The 18,432-nt window shown below is 38.3% G+C and overlaps 1 protein-coding gene across 2 annotated transcripts in view; it reads left to right on the top strand.

Annotated features, from left to right (window-relative positions):
- Nucleotides 1–357: 357 nt before the first annotated feature.
- The window catches only part of plekhg4 (pleckstrin homology domain containing, family G (with RhoGef domain) member 4), a 182,805-nt gene continuing 164,730 nt past the window's right edge, over nucleotides 358–18,432 (top strand). For both annotated transcript variants that reach the window (XM_048606077.1, XM_048606076.1), the window contains exon 1: nucleotides 358–445. In XM_048606077.1, the coding sequence (XP_048462034.1) occupies nucleotides 434–445 (12 nt within the window). In that variant the 5' untranslated portion in view covers nucleotides 358–433. The remainder of the gene's footprint in view (nucleotides 446–18,432) is intronic.

Here is an 18,432-nt window from a genome sequence, read left to right as displayed (position 1 = left end):
ATTCTTAATTGCTAAAAACAAACATGCGAATTAACACTTTTATTGGCATTCAATACTGTTGTTTGCACAGTACTCCTTAATGCTTTTCAGAGGATTAGGACAATTAATACTGAAATCAATTTATTTTAACTTACCAGTTAATTCTGATAACATTATGCATTTTGAAAATATAAATGTTTGTTTTCATCTGCAATGACTGTTGGTTGTTAGAGTATCCTTCAATAGGTCCCCAGCTGACCATGTGTGTCATGAGTTAGAATTGCTGGCAACCTTGAGAGGGGGTGGGCAAAAGGCTAGATCACAGCTGCATGCTCTTGGTGCTGGTGTGCTTCACTGTACTCATCAACTCAGTATTCTCAAGGAACTACCCCAGTAGAAGGAAGAAAAAGGGAAATGTTAATTTGGAAAATACAGCTGGAAGAGATAAAATGTCATGAAGGAAATGGTATTGCTTTCAGTCATTTTTTTGTGTCCAGTAAATTTTGACTTCCTCATTGTGAAAGAGTTATAGCTGTGTTCACTCTGTATTTGTGTGACAATCTAATCCCCTGCCCAGAAGTTTGTAGTATTGTGGCCTGTTGTAAAATGCTAAAACTTTTTTTCTGTGCTGTTTTGCTATAAATGGTGAAGAAAATTGCTGCAAGCTTTTTAATGAAAAAGCTTGGTGCAGTTTTCATGTATTAATATTTTTAGAAATGTGCCAAATGCTTATGATAAATGTCTTATTTACGTAATTATGTTCCTTAGTTCTGATAAAAATTACACTTTTGAATTGTAGCTTAGCTTTACTGGTGCCCCGTTAGCACTTAACTTGAGTTGGCAGCTGTAAAGAGTATCACATTGGAAACCAAAAGAATTGTAATTAATTGCATTTCTAATGCCATTGCAAAAGTTCAGATTTTTGCAATTTGTTGTCCTTGCTTATTTGAGTAGGGATACTATTTAGTTAGAACTGTGGGAGAGTAAGCCATGGCATTAATTTCTTAACAAGTTTGTGATACTCTGAATCTGTATGCATGATGATGTGTTTCTGGTATTTGTTGAAACTATGTTCACTGCAAACTGATAGAAATAGCTATGGAATGAGATTTAGTACTTTCTTACATCCTGTGGTTTTCATACTTCCACACGTTTACAGTGCAATGACTAGTCAACATTGCTATGTTTTCCAACATAATTCCAAATAGGCTTATTTTGTTATTCAGCTGGAGAGTGAAAGGAGTTTGACCCTGTCAGGATATCCAACTAAATTCCTATTTGTTCATAAATGAACACACACATTGCTATCAGGGTAGCAGAATGTGGACTGAGTTTGGAACCTCTCTTCAACAGTGATGTGGAGGTGCCAGTGTTGGACTGGGGTGGACCCTTCAACAATGTCTTTTTTTATTCTGGAAGCTATCCAGGTGACGTGAAGAGTAAAAATAGCATGGGGGAGTTAACATTTTAATTGTGTCCATTTTATATTGCATTTGATTTGTTGTCAAGCCTTTATGAAAACTTTTCAAATTATCATATTTACAGCTCAAAGGGTTTATGTTCTCTATAATAAGTTTGGGGATAAGATTTTAAATGACCTATAATTAAATATTTTGGTCAGGGAAGAGTTTTATTCACCTATATTTAAATGGTTGAAAGAGTGGGGAAGCATTTATGCTGTTGCTTAGTGTTTGGTGGGGCAAAAAAATTTCCACAACTTCAATTTATTTTGAGGAAGAGAAAATATATCACTAACTTTTTGCCACAATGTACATTTGTTGTGTGATTTCTATCACGTTAATAATTAAAGAAGTGCAACTTTTTTTTAATCTCAACCCTAACATACTGCTTTTTTGGGATTTTCACAGCTCCTTGCCAGAATTACAGCAAATAGAAACCCCGAGCAAAATTTCATCCCTCGATGCTTTTGGTGGTGGTGGTAGGGGAAATCCAGTTTGATGCTCTCAAACTGAATACAAGTACTGCTTCTTGTGTGCATTATGCAAAACTGTACCTAGATGGTTCAAGAGCAGGTGTAATGTTGGCAGAAATAATCTCTGCAATATTTTTCACTGTAAGATCTAAAGAGACTTGTTAAAATATTTTTCACTTGTAGTTTCATTGCTGAAAAGAAAGTAGTAGTAGTAGTGTCAAATTTCCTGCTGTTTCCATGCCCAAATGTCATGCTATACCTGCATTAAGAATACCTTGGTGTTGGCTGCAGTACCAAAGGGTTGCATTATCAGAGGTGCTGTTCTTTGGGTGAGATGCTAATCCATGGCTCCACCTAAATTTTTCAGGTGGATGTATTATAAATCTGATAGCAATATTTGAAGTTCTCTGGAGCTGGTTATCATTTCTCCCTGTTGCTCACTTGCTGTTTGTGAGATTTTGCTGTACACAAACTGGTACAGTATTGCTGCAGCAAAAACAGAAATTGCTGGAAAAGCTCAGCAGGTCTGGCAGTATTTGTGCAGAGAATTCAGAGTTAACCGTTCGGGTCAAATGACCCTTCCTCAGAACTTATACAGTACAATATTGCTGTTGTGTTTGCGCATGACAGCAGTGCTTCATCGCAGGAGTAGTTTATTAGCTGTAATTTGCTAAATTAGCATATCCTGAATTTGTGACCAAATCAATGTTAATGCATACATTTCCTTCCTTTCTCTAATCATTATTTACATATAATCAAAAGCACTACTTTACGATTGCATTATTGATGTTTTTCTGGGAAATACTAGCTCAGATTGAGCTGCTACATCTGAGGATCTGTGACACAAATACTAGTTACATTTTCTACCTGATAAGTTCCCATATCCTAGAACCTGATGAGAAATTATTTTAATTTCTGAACAGGCATTACTGTTGAAGTTGTCAAATGTTATGACATTTGAGTTTCACTGAATTTGATAGTTGAAGCACGTGAAAATCCCTAGTTGATCTGCTCTGAACCCTTTTCAATATTACTCCTTAGTTTTCCCATTGTCTCTTGCATTTCACCTGCACTCCCCTTACTACTCATCTGTTTTCCATCTCCTCCGCACTAGACCAGTTTTAATTAAAGATACATAGATTCTAGTTCTCATTTGCCAAATCATGTTTAGATTATGCAACTTTTGCAGGCCCTTTTTTAAAAGTCTCTGTCTTGCCACATCAGGTTGATTGCTGCCTTAGTATAAGAGCAAACGCTCTTGCCTGATCTCTAGATTTCACATCTTGTGACCATGTTGGAACTAGGCTGTAATAATCTCTAAATTTGAATCTGGTCCTACCAAAGTCAAACAAAGCAGTGGGACTTTGATAGGAATGACCACCATAAATCCATGAAAAGACGGTGTTCTGCTAGATATACCTAGGACAGGCAATTTGGTAGAGAGAAGTCAAGTGTGTTGCAATTTTCTAATCAGCCTGTTCAGAGATATTACTACTCACCTCTAGAGCAGGTGGGACTTGAACCCAAGTCTCCTGCCTCAGAGGTAGGGATGTTACTACTGTGCCACAAGAATCCTTAATCAAGTAGGTTAAATATTTTCTACTCAGCCTGTTCAGAGATGTTATTGCACATCTGGAGCAGATGAGACTTGTACCCAGGCCTCCTGGCTTAGAGGTAGGGACACTGCCACTGCCAAATGGGCCCCTGTCAAGTCAGATGTTGTTGTTTCATCAACAGCACCTGATGCATGTTCAGTCTTGTTGGTATAACCCTTGCACTCAGCAAGCTTATTCAGTGATGAAAATACCATACCATTATTGGTCGTGTACATTGATAACTTTACCTTAAGTTGATCTATGCCTTTGTTTCACATAGTGCCTTCTCCAAGTGGTGTTAGCTGATGACTGAGGTAGAATGGTAGTTATTAACCAGGAGATTTCTCTGCTTATGATTGGCCTGATTCTTACACATCGTGGATTGATCCAGAGTCAGTGTGAAATGTTCTAGGATCATTCTTCCCTGACTGTGTATATCACAATACCCCTAAAGTATCTGTCTCACTGTTGGGTTCAGACATACCTTATGATAATAGTGGAGAAGTCTGTAATCTTGACTGATGAGTATAACTCTACAAGTGTGACTATGTCGGGTGGTTGTTCGACTACTCCAAGACAATTCTGTCAATTTTGGGACAAATCCCCAAAAATTGGTCACATTTAGTGGTACTAGCTTCACATTTTCAGATTGTAAAACTGAATTTTGTTTTGGGCTGTATGCATTACTTATTGTAGCAGCTTTCTACTCCTGATTTATAGCACTTCATATTGGGATTTAATTTTTTCATAATTTTAAACTGGTTTCCATTAGCTAGCTGTAGTTAAATACATGACTACGAGTACAGGAATTTCTGAAGATATATAATGATCCATCAGTGTACTGGGGAGCAAGTCAACTAGGTGACTTCAGACATAAACGTACTAATTCTGTGGGAATTAGTGTTGCTGAAGAATGCTCATGGGTTATGTGATGTAAATTTAGAAAAAAACTGCAAATTATTAACTGTGTGAGATGTGTCACGAAAGTCATTTAACTGGGAACTATGGAGCTACTTTTCCTACCAGTCTCTTGCTCACTCAAATGTATTGATTGATTTCTTATTTCCTGGCTCCTGCATTTCTGCAATTCACAGCATTGGCAGTGTAGTTGAGTGGACTTTTGAGTGTATTTGTACTCTAATTGAGAGGTCAGTGATAAATTTGGATAATATGGTAAATACCATCATGTTACTTAAAATGCTGGACTGACCTTTTGACATTCTGTCAATTATTTATGTCGAAAAGCAATACATATTAAGTGACTACTGATATATGTTTCCATTCAAAGACTGATTTATTGCTAACTTAGACTCTCATTGACTTAATATGATTTTCCCTTGATTAAGCAAATTATGTTAATTCATTATCTTCTATTTTAATAATATTTCCTTCCAACTAGTACTGACTTCAAACTCAAGTATGTCTGTGATTGAATGAGGAACCACTGGTCATTGATCTGTTTCATGGCTTTTTTTGTGGTTAACCAAAAATTGAAACAAATGGATACCTAGCTCATTTCATGGATCAATACAGCTTGAATCCAGTATTCTTCAGAAATGGACTTAAACTGTGAATGGTTTAATTAAGGAATAAAAATCATTTGGAAGTTTAATTGACCTTTTGTTTTAAAGCTGATGACTTATGCAGAACTAGGCGACAGCATGTTTTCATAATTGGTTATCAATATTTGGAAATAAAATACTGTGTATTGAAAACTAAAATAAAAAAAATCACATCCTTACGTGTGTAAAGAATATCTGCATTGATAAATCAAATTGTCAATGGTGGACCAACTATTAATGTGATAGAATGAATTCAGAGTGTAAATCACCATGTTGTATTTTGACAGTCTTATTTCTAGCCAAAAGGAAATATACACAAAATTGTGCACCATTTCTTTTAGCTTGTTACTTTCTGTTATGTCCTGTCTCTCCCCCAGGCCAGGGGGACTGTCTATCCTTTCAAGTCTTAGCAGGAGACACACCATTGTTCTGCCATTCTCATATTCCGATCACAATCTGATCTATCAACATCTATACCAATGTCCTACACCCACTGCGTCCATACACCCTTACCCTGAACTACAGCATAAATGCTGTCCCCTTCACACTTCACTTCAGCTCTGAAGAAGAGTCACCTAGACTCAACATTAGCTTACTCTCTCTGTGAATGCTGTCTGACCTGCTGTGATCTCTAGCATTGATTGTTTTCAGTACAGATTCCAGCATCTGTAGTAATCTGCTGCTGCGTATACATTAAATGTATTGTTTTTAATTCACTTGTTTTCTTTGCCTGTCCCTAGTTGCTCCTGAGGAAATGGTGGTGAGCTGTCTTCTTGAACTGCTTCAATCCACATGCAGATGTTGTGAAATACTAACGTTTTGAAATGTAGACAAATAGACGTTGTTAAGTGATCTGAAAGAATTTTGGAAAAAGAAGTGTAATGTAATGTAAATTAAGTTTTTTCTTAAAACAACTTTATGATTTTTTGTTTCTTTGCCACTGCCCAAAGTGTAGATCTAATGAATAGAGAACCGTCAATAGCAATGTTATTAGTTCTTTCTTGGACTACATATTCTACAGAAATGATTTAGAATGAAATGAGGTTTTGATTTCATAAGGTGAAGGAGTGGGGAAATATAGGGTATCTATTAACTTGCATATAGGGCATCTTTTTTGAAAATAATAACACAATGTAAAATTGAATATGGCCTAGGGGTCTTTGGAGGAAGTTTCAGTACTGATGGCTTAGTGTGATAGTCAGAAGTTTTATGGCCCAATCATTAACATCCCTGCCTTTGAACCAGAAGCTCTGGATCAATACACATCCCAAGATCTAATGACCAAATAGTGTATGTTCACAACTTGGTCAGACAGGTTGTCATTATCAACCTGCAAATCTTTCCAGGATGCAGGTGGTAAGTGCAAGAGAAATTCCTGGTCACCTATTTGATGGAAGGGAAGTTGGAGCTTCTGCCATCACTATTCTGTGCTTTGATGATGATATGCATGTAAAGGTACATGTTGCCACAGCAACGTGAGCTCCCTAAGCAATCTGTAACACACCTTTTTTCTGATGAAGGGTCTAGGCCCGAAACGTCAGCCTCTCTGCCCTATGATGCTGCTTGGCCTGCTGTGTTCATCCAGCCCTGCACCTTGTTGTCTCGGATTCTCCAGCATCTGCAGTTCCTACTATCTCTGTAACACACCTATACCACCTTGATAAAATTTGTGGTTTTCCTTAATCACTAACAACTATATTCCAAAATTTATTGATTATAAAACGTATTGGGACTCAAGGAACAGAAAGGCAAAGATTTTATCTAAACTTAAGTTTTGTTCTGTGCTGCTTTTAAACTGCATTCTAGTAATAAATTTAAGATTAGTTTACTAATTCGGAGGTAATAAAAACCTCAGGTGACCATAATACTGAAATGTTAGTGAGTTTGTTTGCATTTTAACTAACAATAATATTTCTATGCAATCATAAAGCATGATTCTGATCATTGTCATTTTATATCTTAGAATTCACATTAATTAAACTCACCTCCTCATACACCACACCCCCAAAAAAAACCTGTTCAGTAAATATTATGACAGAAACCTATTTAAGCAGCAGGCTGTGGTTTGCATTTGAAGCAGAAACTCTGTGACCATTGCAGATTAAATTATATAGGTGAATGAAGTTAATGATTTTGAAGGGATGTAGAACCCAATGTGTTTATGATAATTGATTTTTGTGGAGTTAACATCAGTATGATGGAAAGAGCCAGATGGCTTCTTTCCCAGGACTATAAAAGAATCTTTTGTGACTTGAATGCCAATGCAAGAATGATAGGCCGTATGGCTTCCTTCAATACTGTAACATTTCTATGAATTATAGGTAAAGCAAACAAGTAAAAATCAGTCATCATGATGATTGTGAGTGTTTTGAAAACTGGACTTCCATATCCTCTGATTGAACAAGGCATCATTCAGTTTTAGTCATACTGTATTAAATGGTTAGAAACAAAAATGTATGTAAGGTTTGTTCAGTGATAAACATGTATCCCAGTAGGAACAACAGTTAAACTTGGAAATGGTGTTGCTGGTCTAAACTGAAGTTCCGTATTAATGTATAAAAAAAGAAGTTTTGGACCAGTGCTATAATTCTAAGTTTAACTTATTCTCCTTCTTTATTTAATATGTCAGTCTTCATAATTATTCAGAATAGTCAAATAGATCTCATTATCATTCATTATTTTTGCAGTTTTTATAAACAATCTAGACTCTGGTGTAGCGAACAACATTACAAAATTTGCAAATAATAAATCTTGGCAGAGGATATTATGATGAAGATATTATGACTTTCATGATGACATAACAGGATGCTGAAATGGGTATAAATGTGGCAAGTGGAAAGGCTTGAAATTGTGCATTTTTGGGAGGATTTGGTTAAAATGATCAAAATATCTGGAAAACTCGCACTAATATCTGGTAGGCAGGAAACCCACTGTCCTTTTATATGGCTGCAGTTTTATATTGATATAGTTGGCTCTTATCTGCCCTCTGAGGTACCCTAGCAAACATCAGAAAGAAGGCTGATCATTTTTTTCAGGGCAGCTATGAATGGACAAATGGACAAAAAAAATGCAATCTTGCTGCTGATGCTCATGTTTTAAAAGTGAATTTAAGACAAAAAAAATCGGAATCAATTGTTACAGTTTAGAAGCATACCATTTGGACTGTTGTGACTGTGCCAGCTCCCCATTGAAATGGTTTACTTAGTGTCATTCCCTCATTCTCTCCCCATTGTCAATTCCCGATGGCAATCCAATGTCTTCTTGAGTACCTTGATTGAATCTACCTCCACAATACTCTCAGGCAGTACATTCCAGATCTTAACACCTCCCTCTTTGTGAACATTTTTTCTCATGTTGTTACTGTTTCTTTTGCTAGTTATCTTAAATCTGAGCCCTTGTAGTGATTGGAACTAGGTGGTCCTTGTTAACAATGTGGTTCTTGATGACCATTGTTAACGTGGGCCAATCAGGAAAGCCTTGGCAGACCAATAAAGCCAGGAGATTAGAATCTCCTCAGTTGAGGATTGACTCTGAGCTGGCTGGCCACAGACAGTGTATTGTGCACTAGTAAATAAAGGGCGATTTGGTGTTGGGATACCAGCCTCTGCAGTTATTTCAGCCCTCTTGTTCTCAGTCCTTCCGCTAATAGGAATATTTTTCCTCTTAAGTATCCTGTTGAGTCACCTTGTGATTCTTAAATACCTCAATCCAATCTCCTTACAGTCTCCTCTTCACGGAAAACAGTCTCAACTTTTTCAATATATCCTCATTCATGAAGTTCCTCACTTTCTCTGCCTTCATTTCTTTCCTAAATTGTGATGGATAGAACTGGGCACTCCTCCAATTGAGGATGAACCATTGTTCTAAACAGTATTAACATAGCTTCCTTGTTTTTATACTCTGTGCCCCTGTTAATAAAGCTCTGGATCTGTTTGCTTTATGAATTGCTGTCTCAACTGTCCTGCCACTTTCAATGATTGAAGCACATATAGACCTTAGGGTTCAGGTCGAATGGTGGGTGAGGTTTGTCAATAATGTAGCCAAATTTTCAGGCTCAGCAGGAAACTGTTACTTATTTTGTAGTTCAGGTTTTCTGTTTTCTTGTGCTTCACTGAGGTCAGCTCTGTTTTCTCTCAACATTTTTTATGGCATAAGTATAAATCATATTAAAAATTTGGAAGATTTACCTGGTTGCAGGTTATTAATGCGCTGTGCCTGATGTACCTGAATAATGTTCATTTAATGGCTGATTCAGACACAGATGGGTCAAAAAACTGAAATGTGGAGTCCTTTCAAGAACTCTCTGAAATTCCTTCTTTGCATATAACCTGAGTAAGTTTGCAAGGGAGTGGAGATTTCCTTCTGGAGCTGTAGGTTAAGTAAAATACTCCGACTGGTGAGTAACTGAGATTCTAACCTAGAATTCTCCTGGCTTTAACAATCATTGCAAAGCTTTATGGAACTCAACAGGTCCTGCTATGCTCTTCATTGGGATTGATGGACTGGCAACCTTCATTCAGATGTCTAAACAGAATAGATGCAGTCTTGCCTTGGTGAGAAATTGCTGCATCCAGCATTTCTTCTGTGCCTACTTTCCTTGCTTGACCGATGAATTCCAATTATTTGGAGGACTGGACAAGTCAGGACCCCACCGGGAACCACAGCGATCCCTTACTAAAACACAAGTGCAATAAACAAAAGATAAAAAAAAACAGAAACAAAAATAAATGGAAAAAAACCACTCTTAAACCCTTCATTAGACAAACCCGGAGGGTAGTGAACCTCTGGAATTCTTTACCACAGAGGGCTGTCGAAGCGAGGTCCTTAAGTATATTTCAAGGCTCTGATACTCTTTTAATCAAGAGTTATGGGGAAAAGGCAGGAAAGTGAAGATGAAGATTTATCAGATCAGCCATGATCTCACTGAATGGTAGAGTAAAAATGTTGGGCTTCTGTTCCTACATCTTATGGTCTTACTCAAAGATTTTTAAACACAGCAGAAGTAATCCAAGATAGTAGGAACTGCAGATGTGGAGACTCTGAGATAACAAGGTGCAGAGCTGGATGAACACAGCAGGCCGAGCAGGAAGGCTGACGTTTCGGGCCTAGACCCTCCAAGCATACTCCATGGATTGAACAGACGCAACAGTTTTGTATCAGAATCAGTACACCCTGGTACAGGTTACAAACATTTTTGCAGTTTTAAGAACAACTGTTGTATGCAGTGTTGTAGTTGTACCTGTGTGAGGCATGTTTGAAATGACAAGATGATGAAGGGGAATGTAAGTGTTGATTGTTCTGATGGGAATGTGAGGAGGTGCCTGGAGAGAGGAATAAGTGGAGCTGGTACACACTCTGTTGCATTTATTCTGTTTAATAATCTAAATGAATGACGTTTGGGGAATGCTAGGAAAGTCAGTTTGGAAGTTGAAAGTGTTATGCTGCATACCTATCCTGCCTTCTGAGGTCCTTGAATGTTTTTGGACACTGCTCCAAGATCAAGAAATTGTATTGCTGTTGACTTCCTGTACCACTTCGAGCTGCACCTGATTTTGTTTGAGAGACTGACCTTTTCATTGTGAGGCATCACCTAACTTCAGTCCTTACGATTTTGGAGCATGACCTTTTTTTTTTTAAGAGCTAATCTTTCCATTTCCATTCTTGTGATTGCTGAATTCATAAGAATCATTATACAGCTCAGCTAATCTGATCTCTTCCGGTGATCCTTTAATGAGAAATCCATGTCAACCAGCTTGCCTTCTTAATTGGGAAACACACGGATAAATTGTTCATGACATGGAGAAGTTGGAGCCACAGAAAAATACGCTGACAGAACAAATGGGTTTCTGGGACATCTCCTTACTATCTGCATGTCTATTAAAAAAAAAAATCTGCCCTTCAGTCTCAAAGGAAACAACAAGTTCTTGCAATTCTTTGACGTGAACGGTTTACTCTTAATTTTTGCCCATTACAACCACTTTTAAGGTCAATTTTATTTTAATGAGATTAGAAGTAATTCTGGTGTAACTCCACATCAGCAAATTGAGAACAGTGGTTGGTAGACCTATGTGGTTGGATTGTACCCAAGGAGGAAACTCCAGATATAAATGTTGTCATATTGTGACAATCAGTTTTTAACGCAAGTTCACAGAAAGTCCGATGCAACTGTCATTTCTCTTAGCGAGTTACTGTTTTTATCAGGATGTCCCTATACTGCACACAGGGAAGTTTACTGTGCATAGTTTGAAACTAAATGGTGCATTTAATATTGTTAAATGATAATATGTATTGTCCTATAACTCACTTGGAATTGAAAATAACAAAACAATATTCAGCCTTTTGAGACCAATTTTTAAAGTTGACCTGCACTGATACTACCTAAGTAAGGAAGATTGGTATACTATTGTCAAACAAGTTTTAGGATATCTGATGCTATAATCATGTCATTCTGATAGGTGCCACAATTTATTTTCTCTCTAAGCATCTGGATCACGTTGCAGCATGGGGTATGATTAAATAAGGAAGATGTTCTGATCTGAAATTCAAATAGCATTATATGTTGAAAATTGGGAACTGATGCTTTGGAGAAGCTACTTTTGTTTATAATGGAAGGCTATGTTAGTTTTTCTGCTGCACTTTTTATTTAAAATGATTAACTTTTGCTATAAAATTATGTCATGCAGTGAAGCATTTTTCATGAATTTAGTTTTTAATGACTTCTCACAAATGTCTAATTTTCTTGTTACAATGGACTATGAAAGTCAGGAATTTAAAGATGAACGTCCTAGCGGTGGACAGGTTTGGAAAACCATCCTATGCCTAATAACTTGAGTCAAATTTGTCTTCACTGATGCTATAGTCATGTTGTAACAAATAATATTCTGTTGCGCATAGAAATTGCAAGATATGCATTATAATTTAATAAAAATATCAATTTAATAGAACTGAGGCTAAAGTTATTGCTCTACTTATCAACAATCATTCAACAGGAAAAATAGTTTCATTCCAAATTCACTGAAACTTGACATTACCAATTCACTTCTTATTGCATGGTCGTAGAGGTTATGTGATGTCAAAGCTCAATTTCTGTAGGTGCATGATTCAGTTAAACAGTAATCATTCGGTACCTTGACGTACAATATAATAAAATTATAGTCTGAATATGCAGCACTGAAAATTTGTTAGGAATGTATATCTCTAATTTGGCTCTTAGCATGACCATGCAATCCCCGGGGAATTTAATTTATACAGTCCCTGCTCCTTCATATTGATGACTTCACTTGAATAGACTTAGACCAAAAGTGAGCTGAAATGATGGACATCATGGTGCAACAAATGTGGTATAAAGTCAACACGTATTTATGACTGCCAGGTTTATTTTCCTCAGGTGACAAATTATCTACAAATGATTTTGATAGCATTTGCCAACTGTGTGATTTGAAAAAGAAAGCAAACAAATAAGTTTAAGTAATGATAAAGCTGCTATGATGAAATGCAACATTTTTCAGAAGAGAAAAACTAACTCTTTTTTTAAAAGAATTGACCATATCAATATCGCAAAAGAGGACAAAAGTATAGTGAAAACTAATTGAACTAGAAAACCAGAGGTAAGCTTAAAAAGATAGTATATGATGGCAAGTGGACTTGTTTAATTGAACTGAAAGAAAAATCCTCTGTATCCCATCCTTGGAATAGTTTCTTGAGGAAAACTAGTCAACACATTTTCCAGTAACTTGAGTTTCTCCAGAAAATTTTAGTTCAGAAAAGCAATTTATTCACACTGCCTGTAAAAAATAATACTTAGCTTTTATCTGTTAGGATTCTTTTTGGTCAGTTTTTAAGAGAGCATCTGTAATTGGGTTTATTCATTGTGTTGCCTGGCGCATGTGGAGCTTCTTAAGCTAGGCAGAGAACTGAAGCATGTGACGTGGGGTTGCCAGCCCATCTGGTGGTGACAGCAGCAGCAGCAGTATTAGCCGAGCCTTGCTTTGTGAAGAACAAAACTGGGGAAGGCAAGGAGAATCAAAAAAAAGGTACATTGGATGGAGAAATTGTTCAGTGAGGGATATGATTCATAGAAGGGAATAAGAAATATAGCAAAAGACGGATGGATGAGATGATGGAATTTAGTTAAAACAGGTATAGTGATTGTAATTAGGTCAGCTAGGTGGACCTCATAGAATATTAGTTCCCTGATTGGGGCTGTTAATCTGGTCCAAACGGGGAGCCCGAGCTGCCAGGTAAAAAGAGGAGAGTCCGATGTTCTGGCACTGAGAGCTGGCTCTGAGTGTGCTGGATCAGTGTAAAGGAATTTCCAAATGTAAATAAAGGGTAATTTGGTGACAGAATACTGGGCTCTGGAGTTATTTCAGTGTTGATGAGAATAAAGCACATTCCTGAAGAAACTCGCTCGCAACAGTCATCTTTGAGTTGAGGTTAGTGTTTCTAGCACCGTGCTGTGACTTTGGAAGCTTGACCTGTTTGACCTTGCCGCTGAAGATGGGGTCCAGTATGTGGAAAGATGATGTTTTCTTTTCCCAGGCAAATGACATTGTGGCAAATGAAAAGCAACGGATAATTCTCCTGAGAGCCTGAGGACCCACAGATTTTTCTATTATTAGGAGCCTAACTTTTCCTGAGGCACCAGATACTACAACCTTTCAAGAGCTTATGGATTTACTTAATGAATATTACGACCTCAGCTTCCCCTAATTCTGTGATGCTGTCATTACGACTGAGCAGTTCGAGAACGAGGGAAATCTGAATTGTGAATTTTGAGGTTAAGAAACTGGTAGAGACATGTGACTGGTTTAACCCTTAAATGAAATGCTGAGAGACTGGTTAGTATGTGGGATTAACGATGTAACCATGCAAAAGGTCCTACTAACTGGACTTGAAACAGGCACTATATCTAGGTCAGCCCACAGCAAAACCCCAAAACAAAGCCATGCCTCGACCAAACAGTTCAAATTTTCTTCACATCCAGGCCGGCCAGCCATTGTAGTTGCTTCTGGTATGTGGACTCGAGACAGCAAAGAAGTCCTACTAGAATAAATTGAATAAGAGAAGTCATAGGCTAGTATCCAGGAGAGTGCACACCCTGGAAAGTCCACCTACAGCTGGTTTGGAAGAATTAAAATGCTTAACTACATCCAAATCAGAACCAGTCAAAATAAACATCTAGTTAAATAGTCACCCGGTTCTAATGGAGGTTGATACTGGCGCAGCCGTTTCAGTGATCGCTAAATTAGTCTATAACAAAATCTGTTCTGGACTCCAACCCTTAAGCTTGCACAAGACCTCGTCTAGACTGAGAACCTATACTGAGAAACCTTTACAGATTAAGGGCACAATTTTGGTTCTCATCTCTAATTTGAAGCAGTTGGTTCAGTTACACTGATTGTAGTAAAAGGCTCAGGCACAAGCTTGATGGGGGGTGAAGTTGGTTGAGAAAAATTCACTTTGGTTCAACATTTTTAGATTATTAAAATGGCTGCCTGAGTGAAGTCCTAGTAAGTACCCGGACGTTTTTAAGGGATGTCTAGGGACTATCAAAGGAGCCAAGTCCACCTTGCACGTCGACTGAGAAGCAGTTTCATGATCCTGCAAGGCCTGCCCATTGCCATTTGCCTCATGAGTAAAAGTAGAGGCAGAAATCAGAAGGCTGAAAAGTGAAGGAATCTTCAGACCAGTCCAGTTTGTGGAATGGCAGCACCGGTTGTACCAATTTTGAAGCCCGACGCTTTGGTTTGCCTTTGTGGGGATTTTAAACAAACAGTAAAGTGCTTTTCATTGCTAGATGAATACCCAGTCCCTCGCATAGAGGATTTGTACGCAAAGATAGCAGGCAGCCTGTCCTTCACTAAGCCAGATATTAGCCGTGCATACTTGCAATTGCAATTAGATGAAGTTTCCCAGAGATATGCCACAATTAATACCAATAAGCGGTATGTACCAGTATACAAGCTGCCATATGGGGTGTCATCAGCTTGTGCAGTTTTTTCAGTGGACAGTGGAGAGCATTTTGCAAGTTCTACTCCAGTTCGACACACTAATAACATGGAAGACCAATAAAGAGCGCTTCGAGAACTTGGACATGGCATACGCCCACCTGGGAGAAACATCTAAGGACTAAGAAGGGCAAAAAATGTGTTCCAGGCACCCCAAGTGTCCTACTTGGGCTAGAGTTGACAAAACCGGTTACACCTGTTGGAAGATAAAGTGAGGGTGATCAAAGATGTCCCAGTTCCCACGTCTGTAGTGGAATTTAGGTCCTTGGGCCGGTAAATTGTCACTGAAAGTTCATATGTAACTTGACCTCCATCCTGCCACCTTCTGCATCAACCCCTAAAAAAGATCAACTTTGGAAATGGTCGCACAGCTAAGCTGTAGCTCTTCAGGGAAGTGAAGCTTCATCTATCATCTATCTAACAGCTATCATCTTCTAAGATGATTCCAAGAGAGATCTGGTATTGACAAGATGCCTTCCTGCATGGCATTGGGGTAGTATTAGCTCATAGGTGGCCCAGTGGAGAGGAATGCCACTGGCATATGCATCCAGGACTTTGGCTAATGCCAAGTGTAAGAATGCCCAGGTAGAGAAGGAAGGTTTGACATCAAATCTGGAGTCAGGAAGTTCCACCAACACCTTTTTTTATGAACGTAAATTTGTAATAATAATAGATCACAAGCCGCTACTAGGTCTACTTAAAGATGACAAGGCAGTGCTGCCCATGGCTTCAGGCCAAGTTTAGTGGTGGGTTCTAATATTAAGCGTGCATGGTTACAAGTTGGAACACTGTCTAGGACAAAGTAGAGGATGCATTGAGTCGCCTCCCACTGGCAGATACACCACCAATAATACTGCCACTGGACAAGTCTGTAATGGTTTTAAGTTTTCTGGATGCACTTTCAGTCACAGCTGACAATGTCAGACTTTGGATGTAGAAAGATCTGGTTCTGGAGAAACTGAAGCAGCTGGTGGTGACGGGGGAAAAGTGAAGGACTGTCATAACAGAATGGAAACCTTTTTTGGACCCGGAGAGACCAGACCACTGAGTATTATAGTAAGCAAGAGTGATTGTCCCAAGCAGAAGTTGCCAACAGATACTGGCTGAACTCCTCCAAGATCATCCAGGGGTCTCCAAAATGAAGATGTTGGCAAAAGTTGTGTCTGGTGGCCAGGACTGGATGCAGACACAGCTGTGTTGGTTGGGCAGCGCCCAGAGTGCCACCAAGGACAAATTACTGCCAGCAGCTCCCCCATCTGGATGGGAATGGCTGGGTAAACTCTAGATTTGGTTATACATTGACTGTGCAGGCCTTTCCATGGGCTCAATATTCTTAGCCGTTGTAGATTCCCACTCAAAGTGGTTGAATGTGAATGGAGTTCATTTGTCAAACAAGGGAATAACGATAGAAAAACTGCAGACATCTTTTGCAATACGTGGACTCCCAGAAGTGTTGGTCACAGATAATGGGCTATCGTTTACCAGTAGGGAATTTGAGTATTTCCTAAAATTGAATAGTATTTGACATATAAGAACAGCTCCATGCCATCCATTATCCAATGGCCTGGCAGAAAGAGTAGTCTAAACTTTGAAATAGCCCTGCATGGGTAAGAGGTTTGGTCAACTCAAAAGGTCAGGTCTAGCAACATAAAGGTTGGGCAGGAGCAACAATCCTGAACAAGCACGTGGACCATTTAAAAGCTGTGAACTGTCATGGTGTGGGAACAAAACATGCCCTGCTTGGGATACTGGCCTCTGTGGAGTTATTTCAGCAGGGATCATTTTTTTGATACAAATTTTTGTGTGAAAGGTATTCCTAAATCAATATTCACCAGATTGGAATGCAGAAGTTTTAGAAAAACTGTCTTTTGAATTGAGAGAATATGCAGCATTGATTTCATTCTCAAAGACAATGATAGTTCCTGCCCTTCAAAGTTTGTGTAACTCCAATAGGCATGCTGCTGTACAATTTAAGACTTGAGGAAGGAGCAGTAATATGTCACTATAAAACTTAAATCCTAAACAAGGGCTTGGTCATGGAACAGAACTGATAGTTTAGAAGGTTTTGTCTTCAGTGGAAGATGCTGAAATGATCATGGGCAGTTTCTAAGGCAAGTGTATTGATTCCTCGAATAATATTGACCCCAGGCAGGTTCCTAATCTGGAGAAAGCTGTTCCCAATTCGACTTCTGTATTCAGTAATTGTAGACAAGGTTGTCAAACTCTTGACAAAATATGTATTTTTCCTAGGCATGTCTTCATGTATGAGTAGCTTTTTCTAGAGTGAAAAACTTTGATTCCTTGGTGCAATACTAACTAGAACCCATCTATTTAAAGAAGCACAGTTGCAGTAAAGATACTAAGTTGATGGAAAAATATTAAGGGTGTCTGCTAGTTACAGTATAAGTGGGACTGCTGGCATTAAAATTCCTGTAGCCCTGATTTGTTTCAATTTGTAATTTGTCAAATTCTAACTTTTTCCAAATACATGAATACTCTGATGTTCTAGCGATGCAAATAAATCCATGAATGTTGCTTCTGGAAAAATTTTTTTTTTAATTCTGTAGTGGTTTTAGTGTTGTATTTGCATTAATGTCATGGTACAGAAGACTATCCCTACAGTTTAGCTGGGGATATGATGCCATCTTTTGCATTTGTTTGAAATAAGTAACATTACATTTCAGAATTTTAAAGAGAAGCCTGTTCTGCAGTATGCGTCTAATACCAGCAATAGCTTTGTAGAGTAATTGTGTGATATTGTCGTTTCCTTGCTTGCAGCATTCGTGTAATGGGTGACAATAGTACGAACTTCATGGACCTATTGAGCACTGGTGCTGTCCCTCCACAATTGCAAGCTAGGTGATATTATTGTTTTGCAAAAGATAATTGGAGAGGGCACATTATCCAATCACTGTTATTTTGTTTCTGCATTTAATGTAACTTTGCATCTCTCATTCACATTAGTTAAAATGGTCATACATTGACAACATAAAAGGACCTGTAAATATCTGTAAAGGAGAAGTTCGGAACCCCCTTAAAGTATGGGAAAGTGGACTCTAATAAGTGTGCTTAAAAAAATGAAAAACCTGCAGATGCTGTAAATCTGAAAAAAAAAGAGAAATTACTGGAAAAGCTCAGCAGGTCTGGCAGTATCTGTGGAGAGAAAGCAGAGTTAATGTTTCAGAACTGATGGTGGCTAGGAAAATGTCAGTTTATATGCAGAAGATAGGGTGGAGGGAAGGGGTAAGGAGTAAACGATAGGTGGGGATGAAGCCCAAAGACAGAGAAGAACAGTTGGACAGACAAAGGAGTGGATAAAGATCTGGCTAGGAGGGTGAATGGCTATTAATGGG

Source organism: Rhincodon typus, chromosome 15, assembly GCF_021869965.1.
Source record: "Rhincodon typus isolate 14 chromosome 15, sRhiTyp1.1, whole genome shotgun sequence".
In the NCBI taxonomy this organism is placed as follows: domain Eukaryota; kingdom Metazoa; phylum Chordata; class Chondrichthyes; order Orectolobiformes; family Rhincodontidae; genus Rhincodon; species Rhincodon typus.
Note: the sequence above shows the minus strand (reverse complement) of the source record. Positions and strands in the feature narration are given on the sequence as shown.